Genomic DNA, 18,964 nt, shown 5'->3' with positions numbered 1-18,964 from the left:
GAATACATTTTAAAATTTTATTATTTGTTTTTAAGGCAATGAATGGTCTAGCACCTACGTACTTGTCTGAACTCCTCAATATGTATACCCCAGCTAGATCACTTAGATCATGCAATCAGCAACTTTTGGATGTCCCTATGTCGAGGAGAGCTAGGAGGGGTGACCGGGCCTTTGTGGTAGCTGGCTCCAAGTTGTGGAACAGCCTACCGCCACATATTAAATCTGCCCAAAACATAGATGTTTTTAAATCCTTGTTAAAAACCCACCTTTTTAGTGAGGCCTTTATGTCAGATATAAATGGGAAATCCAGATAATGTACATGCATTTCATTTCATTTCATTTAATTTCATTTCTTTTTATTTCTTTTTATCTCATTTTATTTCATTTTATCTTTAATTTTATTGCCTGGTTTTGTACAGCACTTTGGTCAACCATGGTTGTTTTAAATGTGCTTTATAAATAAAATGTATTATTATTATTATTACGCTACAGGCCGCCCAGACTTCAGACTACTGGAGTGGTTTATTCTCCGATAGAACCTGCAGCCTCAGGGTGTCCTACCCTGCTGTGCTTTAAGCATGTTTTATTAAAATATGTCTGTTTTTGTCCAATTTCCTTGTTCCCCGTATGGTAGGACTAATACAGCATGTGTTTGATAACCCCCCGTGAACCATGCATGTGCTGGGACTGCAGTTCCTGTGGGACTGAAGTGATCGGAATTGTATCTGAAGCCCGTCATATTTGCTTTGAAAAATGCATTTTGCAAAATGCATCTTGGACGGTTATAGAAAGAAGGATTTGCATGTTTTTTTAATGTGCCTGCAGGGTTTTGGGAGGGAACATTTGGCCTATTAACAATACCATTATGTTCCTAAACTGCTTCCCCCTTTTTTTTCACAATATATATGGACCAATTTTCCATAACATTTACCTGTACCCAAGTCAACTTAAAGAGCTTATATTTAGCATATTATGGCTATATGTTAGTCTAATTGAAGCAATTAAGAGTATGTTCCGTGCTCAAGGGTGTAACACTAGTCCTCCGACACAAGCCCACACCTGCTGCCTGCTATATCAGGACTGCTTTTATAGCCACTGATCCCACAGCTGGCTCAACGATGATTGTAAACTACTGATGCATAGTACAGCCCCCGTGTCCTTTATGGCTCTTGCCTTGATTTCCAGCTTTGACCTTCACCGTGCTGGCCGCGTTCCAGAGGGATGAGAGAATGCAAACGGCAAACGTGCGTGTGCAGCCGACACAGAGCTATCGCTCCGCATTTTAAAAAATGTATATATATTTTGCGATATTGTGGGAGGCTCTGATCAAAGACTACTACCGAGGTTGAGCGGGACACCATTTTGTTAGCGGATTGAGCGCTTCCACCACCCCACCTTTTGTACCAGGAAACACGAAAAAGAGAACATGGGACCCCGGGCGTTTGTTCGGCGTCTGCCCTCTGGTCGTGTGGAGTTCGGTCTGTGGGAGGGAAGCGCGCTGATACTGCCTCGGAAACGCTGCCGAACAGGAAAGGCAGACATTGAGTAGAAGGGGGCCGGGCCTCTGTCGATCTTCCCGTCTTGTTGCCTGGTAATTAGCATTCCGGCAGGGAGCTGGAGGAGAGGCCGTTGCCATGGCGCTGGATATTGATGAGGGGCAGTGGATGCAAGCAAATTCATTTAAAGATGCCTCAGGCAATATGTTTTTCCTCAATTTCCCCCCCCCCCCCCCCCCTGCCTAGGCATTTTGTGGGCCGAAAAAAAACCAAAGCAGGCAAACTGAGTGGGTAGAATGCCAGTGGTGGCAAAACTATGCTCGTTAAATTCAGAATCTTGTTTATCTTTGAACCGTCCTCCTACAAAAAGGACATTTGGATGCACTGGAGCACAGATTAGTGGATGCAGAGATTTTCAGGGGAATAGTGTCATATGTGTGTTTTTTTTTTTTTATGTGATTCTTTTTCAAGAAATGTAGAATTTTACTTTCGTCCTGGTGTGTGAGTGCAACCTAGGACTGCTGTGGGGAGGGGGGGAAAAAAAAGAAGAAAAAAAAAAGACACAATATGAAAACTATCCATTGGTCTGGCTGTCTTAAGTGATTCATGAAGTGATTCATGGGCGGCTCTCCTCGTGGATTTGCGTTCATGCGCGGAGCATTTTGGAGTATTTGGGAGTGTGTAGACGTCCGCCGCTCTGCTCTGAAACGCGGGTGGCACCGGCCGGCTTCACGCCGCAGACTTCAGCTGGGCTTACAGAGAGTGCCACCAGCGGACCGCCTTTCATATGCAGATTTTACATAACATCACATAATGGCGAGGACAGGCCATTCAACCCGGTTATGCTTGCGTTTTCCTCCCTCTAAGGCAGGGACGGGCAACTCCAGTCCTGGAGGGCCGGTGTGTATGCAGGATTTTGCTGCCACCAGTTACCCTGGCTCAATCGGCTAATTAGCCTGATGCTCCGTGACCGATTCACTCACAGATTGGACCACAATAGAATGCTAGAAGACAAGAACATTTGTCCGCTGCTGTTCATATCATAGAATGTGGCTCAAAATGACAGGTAATGTAAATGATTGGCCTAATTAAATAATTAGGAGCGAAAGATGGTTTGAAATCCAGAAACGGGTTCGGTCCCGCCTCGGCCATCCCTGCTCTGAAGTGTACCTTCTGCTCAGTTTGCCGTATCAAGCCTGGTCTTAAAAGAACCTCCAGTGTTTCTGCCTCCACTACATGTCCTGGCAAGCTATTCCGCACAGTGACCACTTTCTGTGTGGAAAAAATAGTTCCTCGTGCCTGTGCGGAATTTATCCTTTTCCATTTATGCCCCCTCGTTTTGCTAACCAAACTCACCCTGAAGAATCGCCTGCCCTGTGAGGCTTTTAAATTAATTAAAGTAACCCCTAAATCTCCTTTAATTAAACTTAAAGAGATTAAGCAGCATAAGTCTTTCCTCATAACTTTTATGTTTTATACATGGAATCAATCTGGTTGTCCTTCTTTGAACCTTTTCTAGTATCTTTCTTTTACTGCGGCCCCCAGAACTGCACACAGTACTCTAAGTATGGTCTGACAAGGGTATTGTCTAGGTATAGTAGAAGGTAAAAGGTGTAAATTGCTTAGATTTATACTCAATACACTTGGCTATTTATCCGAGCATCCTGTTGGACTTCTTTCTTTTTTACTGCTTCAGCACATTGACTAGAACCTGAAAGGCTTTGATCAACGATTATCCCCAAGTCTTTTTCAACTTCAGCACTTTCCAATTTTGTACCACCCATAAAGTAATCCTGCCTTTTGTTATTTCCCACATGTTGAACTTTAATCCACTTCTGGATTCTGTTAAAATTTTCCTGGATTACTTTAATAGATTCCAAACTGTTGGCTAAACCTCCCAGTTTTGTATCCTCTGAATATTTGCAATACATAAAGTACTTTCAGTGTCTCTGTCAAGGTTATTTTGGTAAACGAGGAAGATCAGTGATCCCAGCACCTATCTCTGTGGGACTCCACTTCCCACAATACCCTTCTCAGATAAAGTCCCTTCTACTACTACTACTACGCTTGTTTTGGGGTCAATACGACTGATTTTGATAGAGCAGGTCACATATGTGGTGGATTTTTTCATTTATGAGATTTGCCATGGGTGATTCATTGTAATTCCAAATGTTTGGTAAGATGTTTGTGTATGAGTGATAAGAGACTATAGAAGACCAAAAGTGGTATGTGTTAACACTACTGTTTGTGTGGCAACCGGTTTGTTTCTTGACTACAGTTTGAAGATCACTTCTCTCTTCTCCACGGTATGAATTTCCTTTGAGTGCTACTGGTTTTACAGATTGTATTGTGGATTCAGGAGAACAGGATGGCAGTGTTGAGCTGAATTCATTTTCCAGAGGTCACGTCATATGGTATCTGGGACTCTTGCACAGGGTGCCGTACAGTTGAGTGGGAAATCGGAATTAATAGCACTTGCTCTCATTTGTATAATTGTCTCTCTTTTTTTTTTTTTTTTGTACACACTCAGCTGCAGATCGTAGTCACAAACTGTTCCATAAATATAGAGGCTAATTAGCACAGTGTGGGAGGCCGGTTTTCACTTGTGTGGGCGTCGTGGTCCATGTTACCGGAGAAATTGGCGAATGCCTCAGACTCGGGTATAGAATGTTCTTTCAGACGGCCGTGAATTCACCTCGGTGTCGTTTCAGCATTTATTTTGTGAGGAAGGTGCCTGTGCATGCGTTGAACACAACGTGATGGAGAGGCAGCTGTGCAGTAGCAGCCTAGACTGTAGGCAGTTTGTAGTCTGTGGCCCAGAACGTCTATGCATAGCGAGTGTGCTACAAGGCCTTGAAGTGATTCTACTCGTTATTGTAAATTTTGTATAAATTGGATGCGTACATATGAATATAGATATTTAGAATCCACCCAAGTATTGCCTAACTCTCAAGATGTTGGATAGTGTCACTGAAACATAACTTTTTCTCTTGAGTCTGTACATTTATTTTGATGGAAGAACTGGTAATCGCACATGTTTTTCGTTAACATAAAGAAATGATTTCAAGCTTCAGTTGTCTGACGCTGTGATTTTGGCATACCTCCCTCTCTGTCTGGGGCCGCCTCAGGTGAACCGTGCCTGAGCCGGGTCAGGTTTCCTCCCAGGTAGGGTGGAGTCACGGCGGAGGTGACCCAGTTTTAATTCCTGCATGGCTTCCTGTGCAGTCACCCTCCAGCCAGTGCTGCTGTACCTGCCGTTCCCTGAAGGGCCGGCTGACTGTCCGCAGCAGAAAGGAAGGTAAAGCAAGGCTGGGGCCCCCGGTGTTGCCACAATAAGATTCGCACAGTCGTTGGGCCCTTCAGCAAGGCCCTTAACCCTGCGTTGCTCCAGGGGGGGGATTGTCTCCTGCTTAGTCTAATCAACGGAGCTGTACGTCGCTCTGGATAAGAGTGTGTGCCAAATGCCATCAATGTAATGGTGGATTGCAGTTGACATTTGAATCGACCACAAACTAGATTTGTTTGGATTTTAAAAAATAAAATAAAATAAGGTGGAAAAAAAAACTTGAGCGTGAGGGATCGTTCATTCCTTATGTGGTTTACAAAATTCGTTTTGGAAAGAATGCCAGTGGCTGAGTTTGTGTTTAGCTTTTTTGGCAGGGGTGTTTGTGATGAAAGTTGGCTTTTAGCAGTGGATTTTTATTCATATTGGGGTAACAAAAGGCTTGCTTCAGCACATTTTTTCCCTCATTCTTTGCATTTGGCTTTCTTTTACCCCTCGGTCTATTGCTGTAGGTTAAACTGTGGAATTCATTCTGCCATTACTGACCTGAATTGCTCCCAATATTTTAAGGCTATGTACCCTAGCTGTAGACATCAGTATCGGCAAGTATTCTTTCTGATTACATCACATTACATGTGATTTGGTTGACGCTTTTTTCCAAAGCGACTTACAGTTGATTAGACTAATCAATGTAGGGTTAAGGGCCTTGCTCAAGGGCCCAACAGCTGTCTGATAATTTAGCCAGATAATGGACTGATCCTTTTAGCATGCTCTGTATATTGTCACCCCAATTTGAATGCCCGTGTGTGATATTTAGCCTGTGGTATGCCCTCACCCCATTGGAGGTGCTGCAGCTGGCCGGCGCTTCTGTTCACTCGGCACTTTCACGAGCTGACCTGTTTCTGCGCTGGGGGAATGTGAAACCGGCACGCAGTGGATCAGATGCGCTCCTTTAGCACGGTGAGGCGGCCCAAAGTCCTCCCTTCCAGGGTCATGTGACGGGCGCCTGCGCCTCATTCCGCACGACTCCTGGCCGCCGCCAGCGCTGGTGCGTTCCGGACCCAGGTGTGCACCGCTGCACCGCTGCAATAAGAACAGGATATAGTTATGCCACCAGAGAGAGAGAGAGAGAGAGAGAGAGACACACACACACACAAACAGGCCATTTTGTAAGCCAGTCTAAGCTCCAGTCCTGGTTGCTGCCTGGGGAGAAAGAGCTGGAACAACCTTTGTGTTTGTGCCCCTCTCTCGCCCCCGGAATGAAGAGCCGTCCTGTGGATTCCTGCCGGAGCTCTGACAGTGGCAGTTTGAGAGCACCGTTCCTCTAAGTGGAAGCGATTAACGCTTGCGACAGTGACAGGTTTCCAGTGCTTTTAATTTACACAGTAATTTGCTTTTCTTTGGTGTTGGGCACTAATATGATTCCGCGGTAATTGCTGTGTTAAAAGCGAGGGAAGCAATTTGGAAGGTAATTTGTGGTAAATGTTTTTAAGTTAAAATTTTTCTCTTTAATTAAGCATTTTGGAAGATGTATTGTACCCTTAAGTGGAAAGGTAGAGTTGTGCGATGTGGCACTCAAATCTTTTCTTAAGACTTCCAGAACGGCAGACATAAAAAAATAAAAATAAAAAAATAAAGAAATTTAAATTTATTTTTTATCAGAGATTTAGACATCACTGACCAGGTTCGCATAACATGTATAATCCCTACTTTTGGTCATATGTTCAGTTACATTTTTTTCGCCAGGAAGGAGAGCCGAGCAACTTAGTTCCTCGGTGAACCCGTTTTGCTGCTGAGCCTCACTGCTGTTCTGTTTGACCGGGATGAAGGATCATCTTTTCCTTTCCCTAAAGAGGAGCACCCGTCCCGAAAGCCCTGCCCCGATTCCGTCACCCGCTCGTCGCATTTACACTTTCCTCGCTCTGCCCCGCAGGGTGCCAACAATCACACTTCTCAGGGAGCATCTAAAATCACAAGTTGATAATAATTGTGCCTATCCACCGTCTGCAGTAGCGATTAATACGTTAGCGATTAAAATGTATGACCGTAAACTCAATTCAGTTTCGCTGTTGGGTGACTTGGGTCTATTAAAAGCCTAACTTCACGGACAAACAAGAATCCTAAGAAGCACCTCTAGGATGGGCCCAGTGTACGTGTGAAATATTTTTCCTTTGAAATGTTTCTCCCTGGAGAAACCAGTGGCACACATATTTTACCTGATGTCTGTCTGCCCGTCCCAGTGTTTTGTCCCATCTTTTTGGTTGTGGTGGTGGATGGGGGAAGAGACAGAGACTGAAAATGATAATTGGCTGTTTTGATTTTATTCACATTGAATGCTGCTAAATTACCTTAGTTACATTATTGGCATTTGGCAGACTCTCTTATGCAGAGCGTCATACAGTTGATTAGACTAAGCAGGAGACAATCCTCCCCTGGAGCAATGCAGGGTTAAGGGCCTTGCTCAAGGGCCCAACGGCTGTGCGGATCTTATTGTGGCTACACTGGGATTAGAACCACCGACCTTGCGGGTCCCAGTCATTCACCTTAACCACCTTCATTTACCTTCATTCTCCCAGTCATTTACCTTAACCACTACGCTGCAGGCCGCCCATGTCATGAGTTCTGTCCCTGATGTCATGAGGCTGATGAAAATTGTAGCTGGTATGACATCATGAACACGCATGTTGTACCTTACCTCAGAAAGTTTTGGGAATTGTGGAATTGTCGCTCTCTGGGTCTGTTGCGCAGACGCATGTAGTGGGCATACTTTTGTAGGGTAAGCAGTTTTCGATGAAAACGCAAAATTAAAGTCTATGAATGTTCATGAGTAACCATGGCATTGTATTTGGAAAGAGACGTCGCTGTTCAGCTTTTAGAATGTTATATTTTGCCACTTTGAGGCCACAAAAGCTTGGACCTGTTGAGGTATCAGGGTGTGCTGCAGCAGGTGTCTCGAAAAATCGTCAAATCTCAGCAGAACTATCTGTATTGAAAGGCAGTACTGAGGGTTAGTGGAAACTAATATGTTAATTTAATGTTTGGGGTATACAGCCCGATTATTTATACAGTATTTGAGGATGGCCCTACTGTTCAGTTTATGGCTTGATCAGAACTTGTTATTCAACTATGTAGGCATTAAGTGCATACAGACCAAATCAATGTAGATGACCTTGTGTTCGAAAGATTGAGTGTGGCTATTGAGTGGAATGGCTATTCTGTGTTCACTGCTTGATTTATGCTGAAGCTTAGGGTTAATCAAGTTCATTGTTAATTAAACTATGGGACTGCCATTTAGTCTAGTACTCTAACCGTGTAATCACACACTGTCCTGGAACATTGGAGTCCGTTCTTTTGAATATGCGATCATGAGCTGATGTTTCGGAACCGCTCTTCACAGAGGTGCTCCTGTTACTACTCTGAATACAGGCAGCGGTATAAACATAGCGGCATATTCGATTTTGTTTCCGTGTAACTAGGCAGAGATGTTTTACCCCCTTCTCTCCGTTCTGCTCTTAGCCCATCACTGAAAATCTATAGTTCTATTTTCTGCATGGGTGGTTTCCGTGGTGGGGGTCTCTGGTCCCACTCGCTGGCTGCATTTCAGCGTGGTTCACATGTTCAGTGTGTCCTCCCTTGCTGCATGCCTTCTCCCAGCCCTGGTCAGACATCGGCGGCGACTACAGATGAAAATGTGTCTCTGAAGTAGTGAGCTCTGGCATAAGATATTTGAGGCATTAACATCCCACGTTGACAATGATGCACTGTCTCTGGCAAATGCACATGTGAGAGAATAAGTCAATCAGAGAAAACCATCCATTTATCCCCAAATTTCTCCATCCTCTACATCGGTTAGAATTATGAGGAATTAGCAAAATGTATCTCATTGAGCAGATGGTTTGCAAACTGTGCCATCTGTCTAAATATTTTGATGCTGTTTGTTTATTTTTTACTTTTTTTTTTTTTTTTTAAGGAAACATTGTTTCCATCCTCCCCCACCCTTTTCTGTCCATAAAATGTACTGATGGCTGTCAGACTAGCCATCTGTGGATGACCAGATAAAGCAAGGGACTACACTGAGAGAAAGTCAACCACCACTGCTCTGCATTGGTGAAGCCGTGAAATACTGCAGGATGACTGGCAGCTTTGGGAATATTGTGGCTTCCTGAAACACTTAGCCAGTAAGCGTTCATGGGTTTCAGCATTTTCACCAATAGGTTAGGAGTAAGGCTGAACTGATCCGGAAAGATCCGGAAATTGCCGATTTGGAAATGGAACTACTGAGACCAAGATCACATCTATTCCAATTTAGTGCCTTCTTAAACACAAAATTAAAATGACAAAATTGATTTATTCACAACATTAAGAAATGCGTAGTGTGGCATTTATTTATATACAGACAACAGTTCTGTATCCTTTGCTGCAGTTATCTGCTGCTGGTTCTAGTTGTTTAAAATGACACATTCAGAATCTTGATTTTTATATTTTTATTGTATCTATGCATGCAATCTGCACAGTTGTATTTATTTTATGTGAGAATTTGGTGTGTGCGTCACTTGCAGCCAGAAATGCCGCAGTATTGTAGCTTCCTGAATCTCCCTTGGATATTGACAATCAAGTATTATTTTTGTTTTCCAGGCAAATATAAGGATTTAGACGTCAGCACTCATCAACGTACAGTGGCAGTAAATTAATCACCTATGCAAAACCTCAAAATAACTTTAAATGACTTAAACTGTTCCCCTGTTAGGCCATAACTTTGGGGGGGAAGGGCTTTTCTTCACAAAGGAAGTTGTTTCTGTAACCAGACCTGGAGTCAACATAGATACCGTACTTCTGATATGTTATATAATCTCCTCTTTACACATTCTCTGCATTCTCTCTCTCTCTCTCTCTCTCTCTCTCTTTCTCTCTCTCTCAGAAACTTGTTTCTTGTTCTTCAGTCTCACAGACCCTTTCTCACCTCCCAAGGTCTCCCTGCATTGGATTTGATTTCTGACTGCCTAAAAATCCAAGGTCTTGACGCTAGCTTTCTGAGAAAGTTAGGGTCAGGGCACCTGCATTCTGCCATCACTCTAGACCACCCATTTCATTAGTCACTCAGCAGATGCTCTTATCCAGAGCGACGTACAATAAAGTGCAAATCCAGCCATGGGGCAGGTGCGTTGAGGACCCAAGAGGAATGTACAGTTCCAAGTCCTAGAGTGACTATCCTGCCCCAGATCACCCCCCCTCCCTCCCCCCCCAACCCCCCTGCCACTTAGTAGCCTCTGACCGTCTGGCAGTTCCTCCTCTCTCCACGGCTGCCCTGCACCCCTCCCCGGCCCCCCAGCAGTGGAATGTGCTCCAATAGCATTTTGTGTTTTCTATAGGACAATAATCTACTGTTATTCCTCCGCGCTCACTCCGGTGAGAGCGCCGTTCTGCGGCCCTGTGGTAAAGAAAGCGGGTGAGCGTGTGCCGCAGACCGGCTGGGGTTCGGTGCGTTACATCAGGGTGCTCGTGGCGGCCATTACTGCCCTCTCCCCCCCCCCCCCCCCGCTAAGACCACGCACCGCCTCCGCAGGGGCTTCCGGCAGGAGACGAGGAGTTGGCTCTGATTGCTTTGGGAGTTGGAGAATTGGTTGCCGTCTCGTGTCAAAATGGAGGAGGCGGGAAGTGGGAGAGCGAAACGGGCCAGAGCCCCGCTCTCCGCAGAAATCTGAAATGAAATGAGAAATCAATCATTTTCGCACATCTGTCTTTTACCCAGGGGGCACGGTGCGCGCGCTCCTTCATCCAGTGAAGCCGTGGTTACTGGCAGGACAGAACTGTGATTATGTCACTGACGGTTGCAGGCAGCTGTCCTGCAGTTTCCGCCATCGTTCACTTTTAAGATGGAATCGGTGTTCTTTTAAACCTTCCTTTAAACGGTTCTGGAAAATGGTCGAGGTCAAGAGTGTAGAGAGAAGCTGGACATCATGGCAGACCAGGCCCTTGAACATAGTTGCAGGCAGGTGCCTTCAGTGAGTACTTTATTAGGTATTTATTAGACTTCTTGGTCTTGGTCTGCTGCTGTGTACCCTATCCTCTTGGAGGTTTGACATGTTATGTGTTCAGAGACGCTATTCTGCATACCACCGTTATAATGTGTGGTTATTTGCGTTACGGTCACCTTCCTGTCAGCTTTGACCGGTCTGGCCCTGCTCCTCTGACGTCTCATTAACAAGGCCCTTTTGCCCACAGAACAGCGGCTGGTGTATATCTGCATTGTATTATATATATATGTGTGTGTGTGTGTGTGTGTGTGTGTGTGTGTGTGTGTGTGTGTGTGTGTGTATATATGTGTATATATATATATATCTCATGCTATTGTGAATCTGTGCAGCTAATTGTTTTTTACTTTCTCTAAGGCAATTTGTATATAATATGAAGAACAGAACAGAGTCTGATTCTACTGGTTTAATGCTCTAAATTGACACACGCGCAGGCAACCCTGTTGCTGCCCTGAGGTTATGTTCTAAAAGCCTTTCTCCTCTCTTCTCTCCTCAGGCTACCCTGGAGGTTATCCCACCACTGCTCCTACCTACACTCCCAACCTTTACCAGACCGGCAGCCATGGATACCCTCCAGGTGAGTCCCCCTCTGTCACGGCGAGGCCTCAGGCCCAAGCCTGTGAACCTTCCCCTGGGACACGACTCCCCCTGGGGTAACCTGCGGGGCCCACCCCCGGTACCAAGACCAGAGAGTAGCGGAGAGGATCTCACAAAGTGTGAGCAGAGAATGGCATTGTTGTGTGGGGTTGCCTCATTTCTGTCTATATCCACATCACCGTGTCGTAAATGCCAGAGTAGAAAAGAGAATCAAAAGGTTTGGTAACCCATTCTCAAATGAGTTTTGTATTTTAATGCAAAGCTTTCAGGGGATTTGTTGCAAAAGGTGGGACAAACAAAGAGGCTTCCATTTAATATGCTTGTGTTCAGTGAACAAGACCTGCACTAGTGCCTGTGAGTCATGGGTGATAGCTCACCATTTCATATCATTTCAGGATTTCACTGTTCCACAGAATCCAAGTAAAAGGAATTGCTGTTTGCTCCACTAAATAACGAGACTTGCCGCCCACAGGGAACAGAGGGAAACGCACTTGAAATCATGCGTTAGTTTTTCCATTTTGTCCATGATCGAGGAACCTGTGAAATTAGTCTGTTCATCTTGCATCAGTTGAACGTTGTTTAAAGAAGGCTTGCTTCAGTCCCTGAGAAGAGTGTTGCTGCCCCCCTATGGTTACAGATATGAGAGGTACTGATGTGGGGCTCGACATACTCTTGGGGAAAATAAGTCCTAGAAGTTCATAGTCATGCACTTTCCATAGACATTTACGTTTGCGTTATTGTCACCTTCCTGTCAGCTTCGACCAGTCTGGCCCTTCTCCTCTGACCTCGCATTTCTGCCCACAGACCTGCTGCTCACTGGATGTTCTTTGTTTTTTCACACCATTCTCTGCAAACTCTACAGCAGCCCTGCTCTAGAGACTGTTGTGTGTGAAAATCACAGGAGATCAGCAAGTATAGTGAGATACTTAAACCTCTCGGTCTGGCCCCAACAATCATTCCACGGTCAAAGTCACTTCTTCCCCATTCTGACATTTGGTCTGAACAGCAGTTGAACCTCTTGACCATGCCTGGATGCTTTTATGCATTTAGTTGCTGCCACATGATTGGTTGATTTAAATATTTGCATTAACAAGCTGGTGTACAGGTATGTCTAATAAATCGCTCACTGAGTATATGTAGTATGTGTGTTGTATAATGAAAGCTATTTGAACAGTCATATTTAATAACAAATTCCTTTTTTTTAATGCTCCTTTAAGGGAAGGAGCGTGGTAGTTTTCATGGTACAATCTTTTAATCGTATCACAGGGAAACCTGTTGGCCAATTACTTATTTTCTTTGTTGTTAAAATGGTGTTGAAAATGAATGTTTCTGGCTAGTTTTAAAAGGAATTAGACTGCAGGCAGTGTTTTTTTTGTAAGTCTGCAGAGCATCTTATCCTTGGCTGGTTGTATTTCTTGGTATTGCATCATTATTGTGTTTGAGCCCCTTTTTAAAGTAAAGTCTGGCCAAACAAGCTGTTACATATTTAGGAGTGGTGGTTGCGATTTGAATAATTCACGATTAAGACCTCTTGATGAACGCTGTTCCTTGCCCGGTTGATGGCTTTATTCAGCTACCCTTCAAACAAGATTTGATGAATTGTGTCACCAGTGGAATTCTAACTGTACTGGGCTGTAGTTTAAGAAACTGTGGTGATGAAATAATGATATTTGAAGCTTGATTATTTGTTGTGAGATGGCTCCTAAACTAGAATTTGTCTCCCCATATTTTTTGCATTGTATGTGTAGATGAGCATGTTACTTTGGGGCAGGTCTGTGGTCTATGAATGTGTTCATTAGGCTGGCGGGTGTGTGTGTTTCCACTTCAGATCTTACAGGTCTTCATTTGTTGTTCCCCCATTTATTGAAACACTGTGTGCTACGGCTCACAACAGCTGCGTATTTTTAGTACCAATTGTTACGCAAACGCTGATATCTGAATGAACGAGGTTTGAGAACTGCATTATGCACCCATATGTGTCAACCTTTTTCCTATTGCCTCCCACTCAAATTCCATTTTGCTTTCTTGTTGGCATTTTGCTCTGGGACCAGTCAGCGTTATTGTCCTTTTGTTAACATCACACAATACTGCAGTTCTGTCTTTTCGGCGAAATAGTTTGGGTTTAGACTCCTGGAAGTCAAATATCACCTTCAGATGCAAGCTTCCCAATGTCTTTTGACCTTCCTGTGGAATAAGGTTTTCCCAGTCTTTTCACATCTCTTAAATGTTGTTTTTAGGGAACCTCGGCTGGGTTGAATAAGATCTTTTTAGCTACTTGTCAAAACTATTGTTGTTGCATTGTCAGAGCTTGTGTTGTGACTGTTGGCATACTGGCTTTGCTCTCCCTTTTCCTTTGGTAAAATGAGGTGCAGGCCCCCTTGTGAATGGGGCAGGAGGTGTAATGTGATGGCTTGTGTTGTGCAGTGTTGTGGATGCTGCAGAGAGTGAACTAGCAGTCAGCTAAGGACACTGGAAGAGTAATCAAGGCGAGCTGCAGTTGTATGAGCTTTACTGCTCTGTATGGAGGAGAGAGGTTGTGGGGCACTGTGTAGGAATGATTCATGGTTTTTGGATGGGGCGGGGCAGGGGAGGGGGTGCTGCTGCTGCTGCTGCTGCTGCTGCTTGGCATGTTGTACTGTCCCCAAAATCATTTGTGCTGTGTGCTGTGTGCTGTGTGCTGTGTGCTGTGTGCTGTGTGCTGTGTGCTGTGTGCTGTGTGCTGTGTGCTGTGTGCTGTGTGCTGTGTGGTTAACACCCCTCCACCCCCCCCCTTCTTCTGTTGTATGTGCTGGGACAGTGCTGCTGATGAAGCAGGGCTGGGCACAGACCTCTACAGCAGGGCCCACTGAGGGTTCCTATGACCTGGCCGTGGACACGGGCTCAGAGAGCAGATCTTACCAGGCCTCGTCTGCAGCATTCAGTAAATATCCCTCCTTTTCTCCCCATCGCTGATGGAGCTGCACTGCAGGGGCTTGGTGGGGTGGGGGGGGGTGCTCGAGGGGGCGCAGGACAGGACGACGGAGAAGGGCAAAGGACGCAGGGGGGCTAGGATAGCGCGGCGCGGTGTCGTTGGGCAGCACTGGGAGGACGAGGAGGCTTGGGGGGCCAGCTTGGCTTGCGCTTTTCGAGCATCAGATGTTACACATAGATGTACGATGCCGTTAATATTGTCCGAAATATTGTCACCGAATAAGGGTCGTTGGAATCAATCGTGCTGTTGGCATGGTCATTTTTTTGTCGCGTTGTGTAAGAAATCACCTGGACTTTGGAATGATGCATTGATTAAAAAAAATATATATATATTTTACCATTGAGAATTTGTGTCAAGTAGCATAGCTTTACTTTTTCAGATTTTTTCATGTGGCGATAGAGCAGATGAGACGCACACTGATTGTAAAAGTCACTACCTCACTGGGTGGAATGCCCTCTTGAGGACTGTGTTCGTTGACCTCTGTATCTGTGAGCAGCTGATGGTTCCGGAAGCTTACGAGTGAGCTTGTTCGCCATCCGCCCTCCGATCTTTGCCAACGTTTTGTTGTTGAAGATTAACATAATGCGTAGCTTAATGTAATGCACATTGATTTTCCAGTTTTTTCCAGTGTGAACCTGTCCTTTTATTTAAATATGTTTACCGCTTTAGTATATCTGCTGTGTTTATTTATTCCACAGCCTCCGGGTATACACTCCGGGTACTGGTAGTAAACATGGTGAAGGTCACGCTTGTTGACTAAAATATCTATTCATACTTGCAAATTGAAAATATTCAAAAAGCTCTGTTCAAATAGATCTCTTATGGAGCCATTTTATATATATATCTAGTGAACCAAAAATGTGCAATATGTATATTTTACACAAAGGTTTAGTTGTAGCTTATATTCTTGCGCTACTTACAGGTCTTGGGTTTCCAAGGCTATTGACAAACGGTATGCTTGGGCAGTAATGTGCAGTTAATTTATTAGAGCAGCAGCAGCAGCTAGGCAGGCCTCTTGAAATGGAGTTTGACACCCTTGCCTTAGACACTAATAGCATTTTCACACTTGAGCGCACAGTGTAGATGGGCTTGCGGTGTTGACAGGCCAGTGTCTGAACATCAAGAGGCCTTCTTTTTCAGGTATTATTATGGCACTGCAGTTAAAAATCATACTTTGCACAATCAATTATTTACCGTCTGATTGTGGTTTGTATTATATAAGCTCGCTCTGTGATCTCGTTGCGAATGTCAGTTGCATTTATGAATGCGTTTTGATGTGAAATCATTTTCATCCTCTGAATGTTTCAACTGCGCAATATGTCCCTGTTGTAGAACTAATCTGATGTCTGGTGTTGTAGAATTCAGTGCAGTTAGCATGATACCACCTCTGCCCTGCTGCCCTGCATCGACCGACTAGCTTGGAGATACTTTAAATATTCTCCGTGCTACCTCTAGAAGTGGTTTTGACACCAGTTGTGGAATCGGGCTGTTGATGTTCCGTTTTCACTGCAAACTAGTGTGAAGCAAGCTGTAATGGGAGTAAACCTCAAACCTGCATTTCAAGTGATTGTGTGTCCTCTAGTGGTGAGAGAAGGACCTTTATGGGGTAGCCGTCTTAATATTTATGACCGAGAAGTCCTGGACTCGCAGTAACTCACGCACCGCAACAACACAATAAATGTGAAAATCAATAAGATGATAACTCGCGCGGCAAACCCCACCGCGGTGATAATGCCCATGTTGTAGTATGATTCACAACGGTAGCGGAGCAGTATAAAAAGCCTAAATCAGTGCTGGAAAACATCAGGTGCCTTGTGGGACTGAAAGTGCTCGTGATGGCAGATCAGTGCTTGCGTGAACGTACCTTGCAGCCACTAGCTTCACCTCAGTTTCACCTCCCGCGTGCACTTTCACAAAAACTTGTGTCTGATGTATCGCCGGGGGAGCAAACGTCTGAGCAGACTTGAGTTGCTGAGGAAGCCCCCTGTATGGCTGTTCAGACGTTGATGTACATTTCTTCAGAGCTGAATATTATTTGCTTATTGAAAAGGTGATCCATCGGCACTTGTCAAGCCTTGCATGCCTTTGTTTGTTGTGGGCCCTGTCCTTGCTAATGGCATTCTGTCTTAACAAGATGGAAGGCTACGAGCAATACAGAACCTTGCCAGGCATGTGGCATCTTAATTTTCCTTTGTTCCTGAGCTTGAGGAGAAGAACTTTTGGTCGTGTAACACTGTTTTTATTTTTATTTTTTTATTTTTTTTTATTTTTTTTGGGACCTTACAGTTTGCAAGACTGAAAACCCACTTAGGTTGACTGTGTCCAGCTTGAGGACATACAGCCAAGTGTTTGATGTTCGTGCAACTAATGTTACACTGGTGCACACACCGAGAGCTACTGTATCACTGCGATAGTCTACTGTTTCTCAAATGCGTGATAATGTTACAAAACTTCAAAATGCTCAGCAAGATGCGATTATTTTTTCAGTAATACAAACATAGCTATTTATACAAGATATATTTTAACACCTGTAATAATGCAGCAATTATATTTTTGCTGCATGAATTAACTCCTGCCGTTCAATGCAATTTGTGCTGTGACAATCTTCTAACTGCTGATTTTGCCGATGAAGGATTATAGAAAGAGAGGAGCCACTGAAATAGTGTCTTCCAACCCCCTTGCAGCCTTCAACACTGTGCACCAAGCATGCCTGTGAAAGATATTTCCCATCTGAAACTGTAACCTCTCTTTTCTCTCTTCCCATCTTCTTCCTCCCCCACTCTCTCTCTCCGTTATCCCTTTCTCTTCGCCCCCGTCTCTCCTGCAGGATACACTACGGGGACCCCGTACAAGGTGCCCCCCACTCAAACCACTGGAGCTCCCCCGCCCTACTCTCCGTCCCCTAACCCCTACCAGACGGCCATGTACCCAATCAGAAGTGCCTACCCCCAGCAGAACCTCTATGCCCAGGTAAGTGTATGATTGTTGAAGTGTTTTGGAAGCCTTTTTTTGGGGGGGGCCTGTAGCGTAGCGGTTAGGGTAAATGACTGGGACACACAAGGTCGGTGGTTCTAACCCCGGTGTAGCCACAATAAGATCCTCACAGCCGTTGGGCCCTTGAGCAAGGCCCTTAACCCTGCATTGCTCCAGGGGAGGATTGTCTCCTGCTTAGTCTAATCAACGGTACGTCGCTCTGGATAAGAGCGTCTGCCAAATGCCAATAATGTAATGTAATGTTTTTGATCTCAGGTTGGTTCTGTTCAGGTGGTGGCACAGGAACATAACCAATGGCAGCCTTGGGGTGGTCATGTGACAATCTCTCTCCCTCTCATAGGGTGCTTACTACACACAGCCTGTGTATGCTGCCCAGCCTCATGTCATCCACCACACCACGGTGGTGCAACCCAACAGCATTCCCTCCGCCATCTACCCGGCCCCCGTGCCCGCACCCCGCTCCAACGGCGTGGCCATGGGCATGGTGGCTGGAACCACCATGGCCATGTCAGCAGGTGAGCGCCCCAAAACGGCAAACCTTTCCGCTCTGGTCTTCTGTTTCTACCTACCTTTCTGCAACTTGTGTTGCCACCGTGATCTACAGAGGTGTCAAACTGAATTCCCTGGGGAGCCACGGTGTCTGCAGGTTTTTTGGGGTTTACTTCCAGTCAGCTGTCCGTGAAGGCCTTGAGAACAAGGTGTGTGGGTTCTTTAGCCAATCGATGACTTGAATGAACCGCAGTTGCTGACAACATCCGAAAAAACCAGCAGACACTGTGGCCCTCCAGGACTGGAGTTTGACACCTTTGTTCTAAGACAAGCTGAGACAGAAGATAGAGCAACACGCATCACTAGCTGCCACGATATGGCGTAAACATGAGTGTTCGGGGGTTACATTTTAAAGGGCGGGGAGTCGATTTAACTGGTGTCAAATGAGGAGTGGGACGTCAAATTAGGAATACACGCTGCTGTCTGAAAATGTTATTGATTGGAGGGGAACAGAAAATTGACAGATATTTGATCGACGCTGACTGGCTAGTTTTCCAGGAAGTCGATGGAAAAGGACTTTGGCGTGAAAGTACACAAGCATTTCAATTTTATTTCAAAAAAATTTCAAAGACGTCTTCGTATGGTTATGAAGAATTCACTAAATTGGGGGAAAGTGAATTTTGAGTTCAGCTTGTCTTTAAGTGATAATGTACCATCCTTATTTATTTTTTCCATTCTATTCAGATGGAGAAAGCATACACTGTAGGGTGGTAGGTAGAGGTGATCACAATCCAGAAATTGACATGGAGCGGAATCAAACTCTAGGCAGCAGGGAGGTTTACGTTGAGAGTTGAGGCGTTGAGAGTTGGCTGTTGGTCAGCCTATGGACTACACCACGCCATCTTCCTATAAATGATCCGTTGAATCAGTTTGAGAAGCAACATCGCTTCTGTAGCTGTGCCTCTGGGATATAAGCGTCTCTGATGCTGCCCTGTGGTCTGTTATGGTACTGCATGCCATTCTGAATCTGCTCCGTTTTTGTTTTGTTTGTTTGTTTTGAATGTAAGTTTATGAATTTGTATATATGGCAAGAAAGGGGTGG

General features: G+C 44.9%; 1 protein-coding gene across 3 annotated transcripts in view; it reads left to right on the top strand.

Moving 5' to 3' along the window:
- The window catches only part of LOC133133035 (protein FAM168A-like), a 44,639-nt gene that overhangs the window by 20,443 nt on the left and 5,232 nt on the right, over nucleotides 1–18,964 (top strand). For 2 of the 3 annotated variants that reach the window (XM_061248984.1, XM_061248985.1), the window contains 4 exons: nucleotides 11,308–11,388; nucleotides 14,206–14,328; nucleotides 17,207–17,349; nucleotides 17,714–17,888. In XM_061248984.1, coding sequence (XP_061104968.1) covers nucleotides 11,308–11,388; nucleotides 14,206–14,328; nucleotides 17,207–17,349; nucleotides 17,714–17,888 — 522 coding nt within the window. The remainder of the gene's footprint in view (nucleotides 1–11,307; nucleotides 11,389–14,205; nucleotides 14,329–17,206; nucleotides 17,350–17,713; nucleotides 17,889–18,964) is intronic. The other variant, XM_061248986.1, reaches the window with a different exon arrangement.

This window comes from Conger conger, chromosome 7, assembly GCF_963514075.1.
Source record: "Conger conger chromosome 7, fConCon1.1, whole genome shotgun sequence".
Taxonomy (NCBI): domain Eukaryota; kingdom Metazoa; phylum Chordata; class Actinopteri; order Anguilliformes; family Congridae; genus Conger; species Conger conger.
Note: the sequence above shows the minus strand (reverse complement) of the source record. Positions and strands in the feature narration are given on the sequence as shown.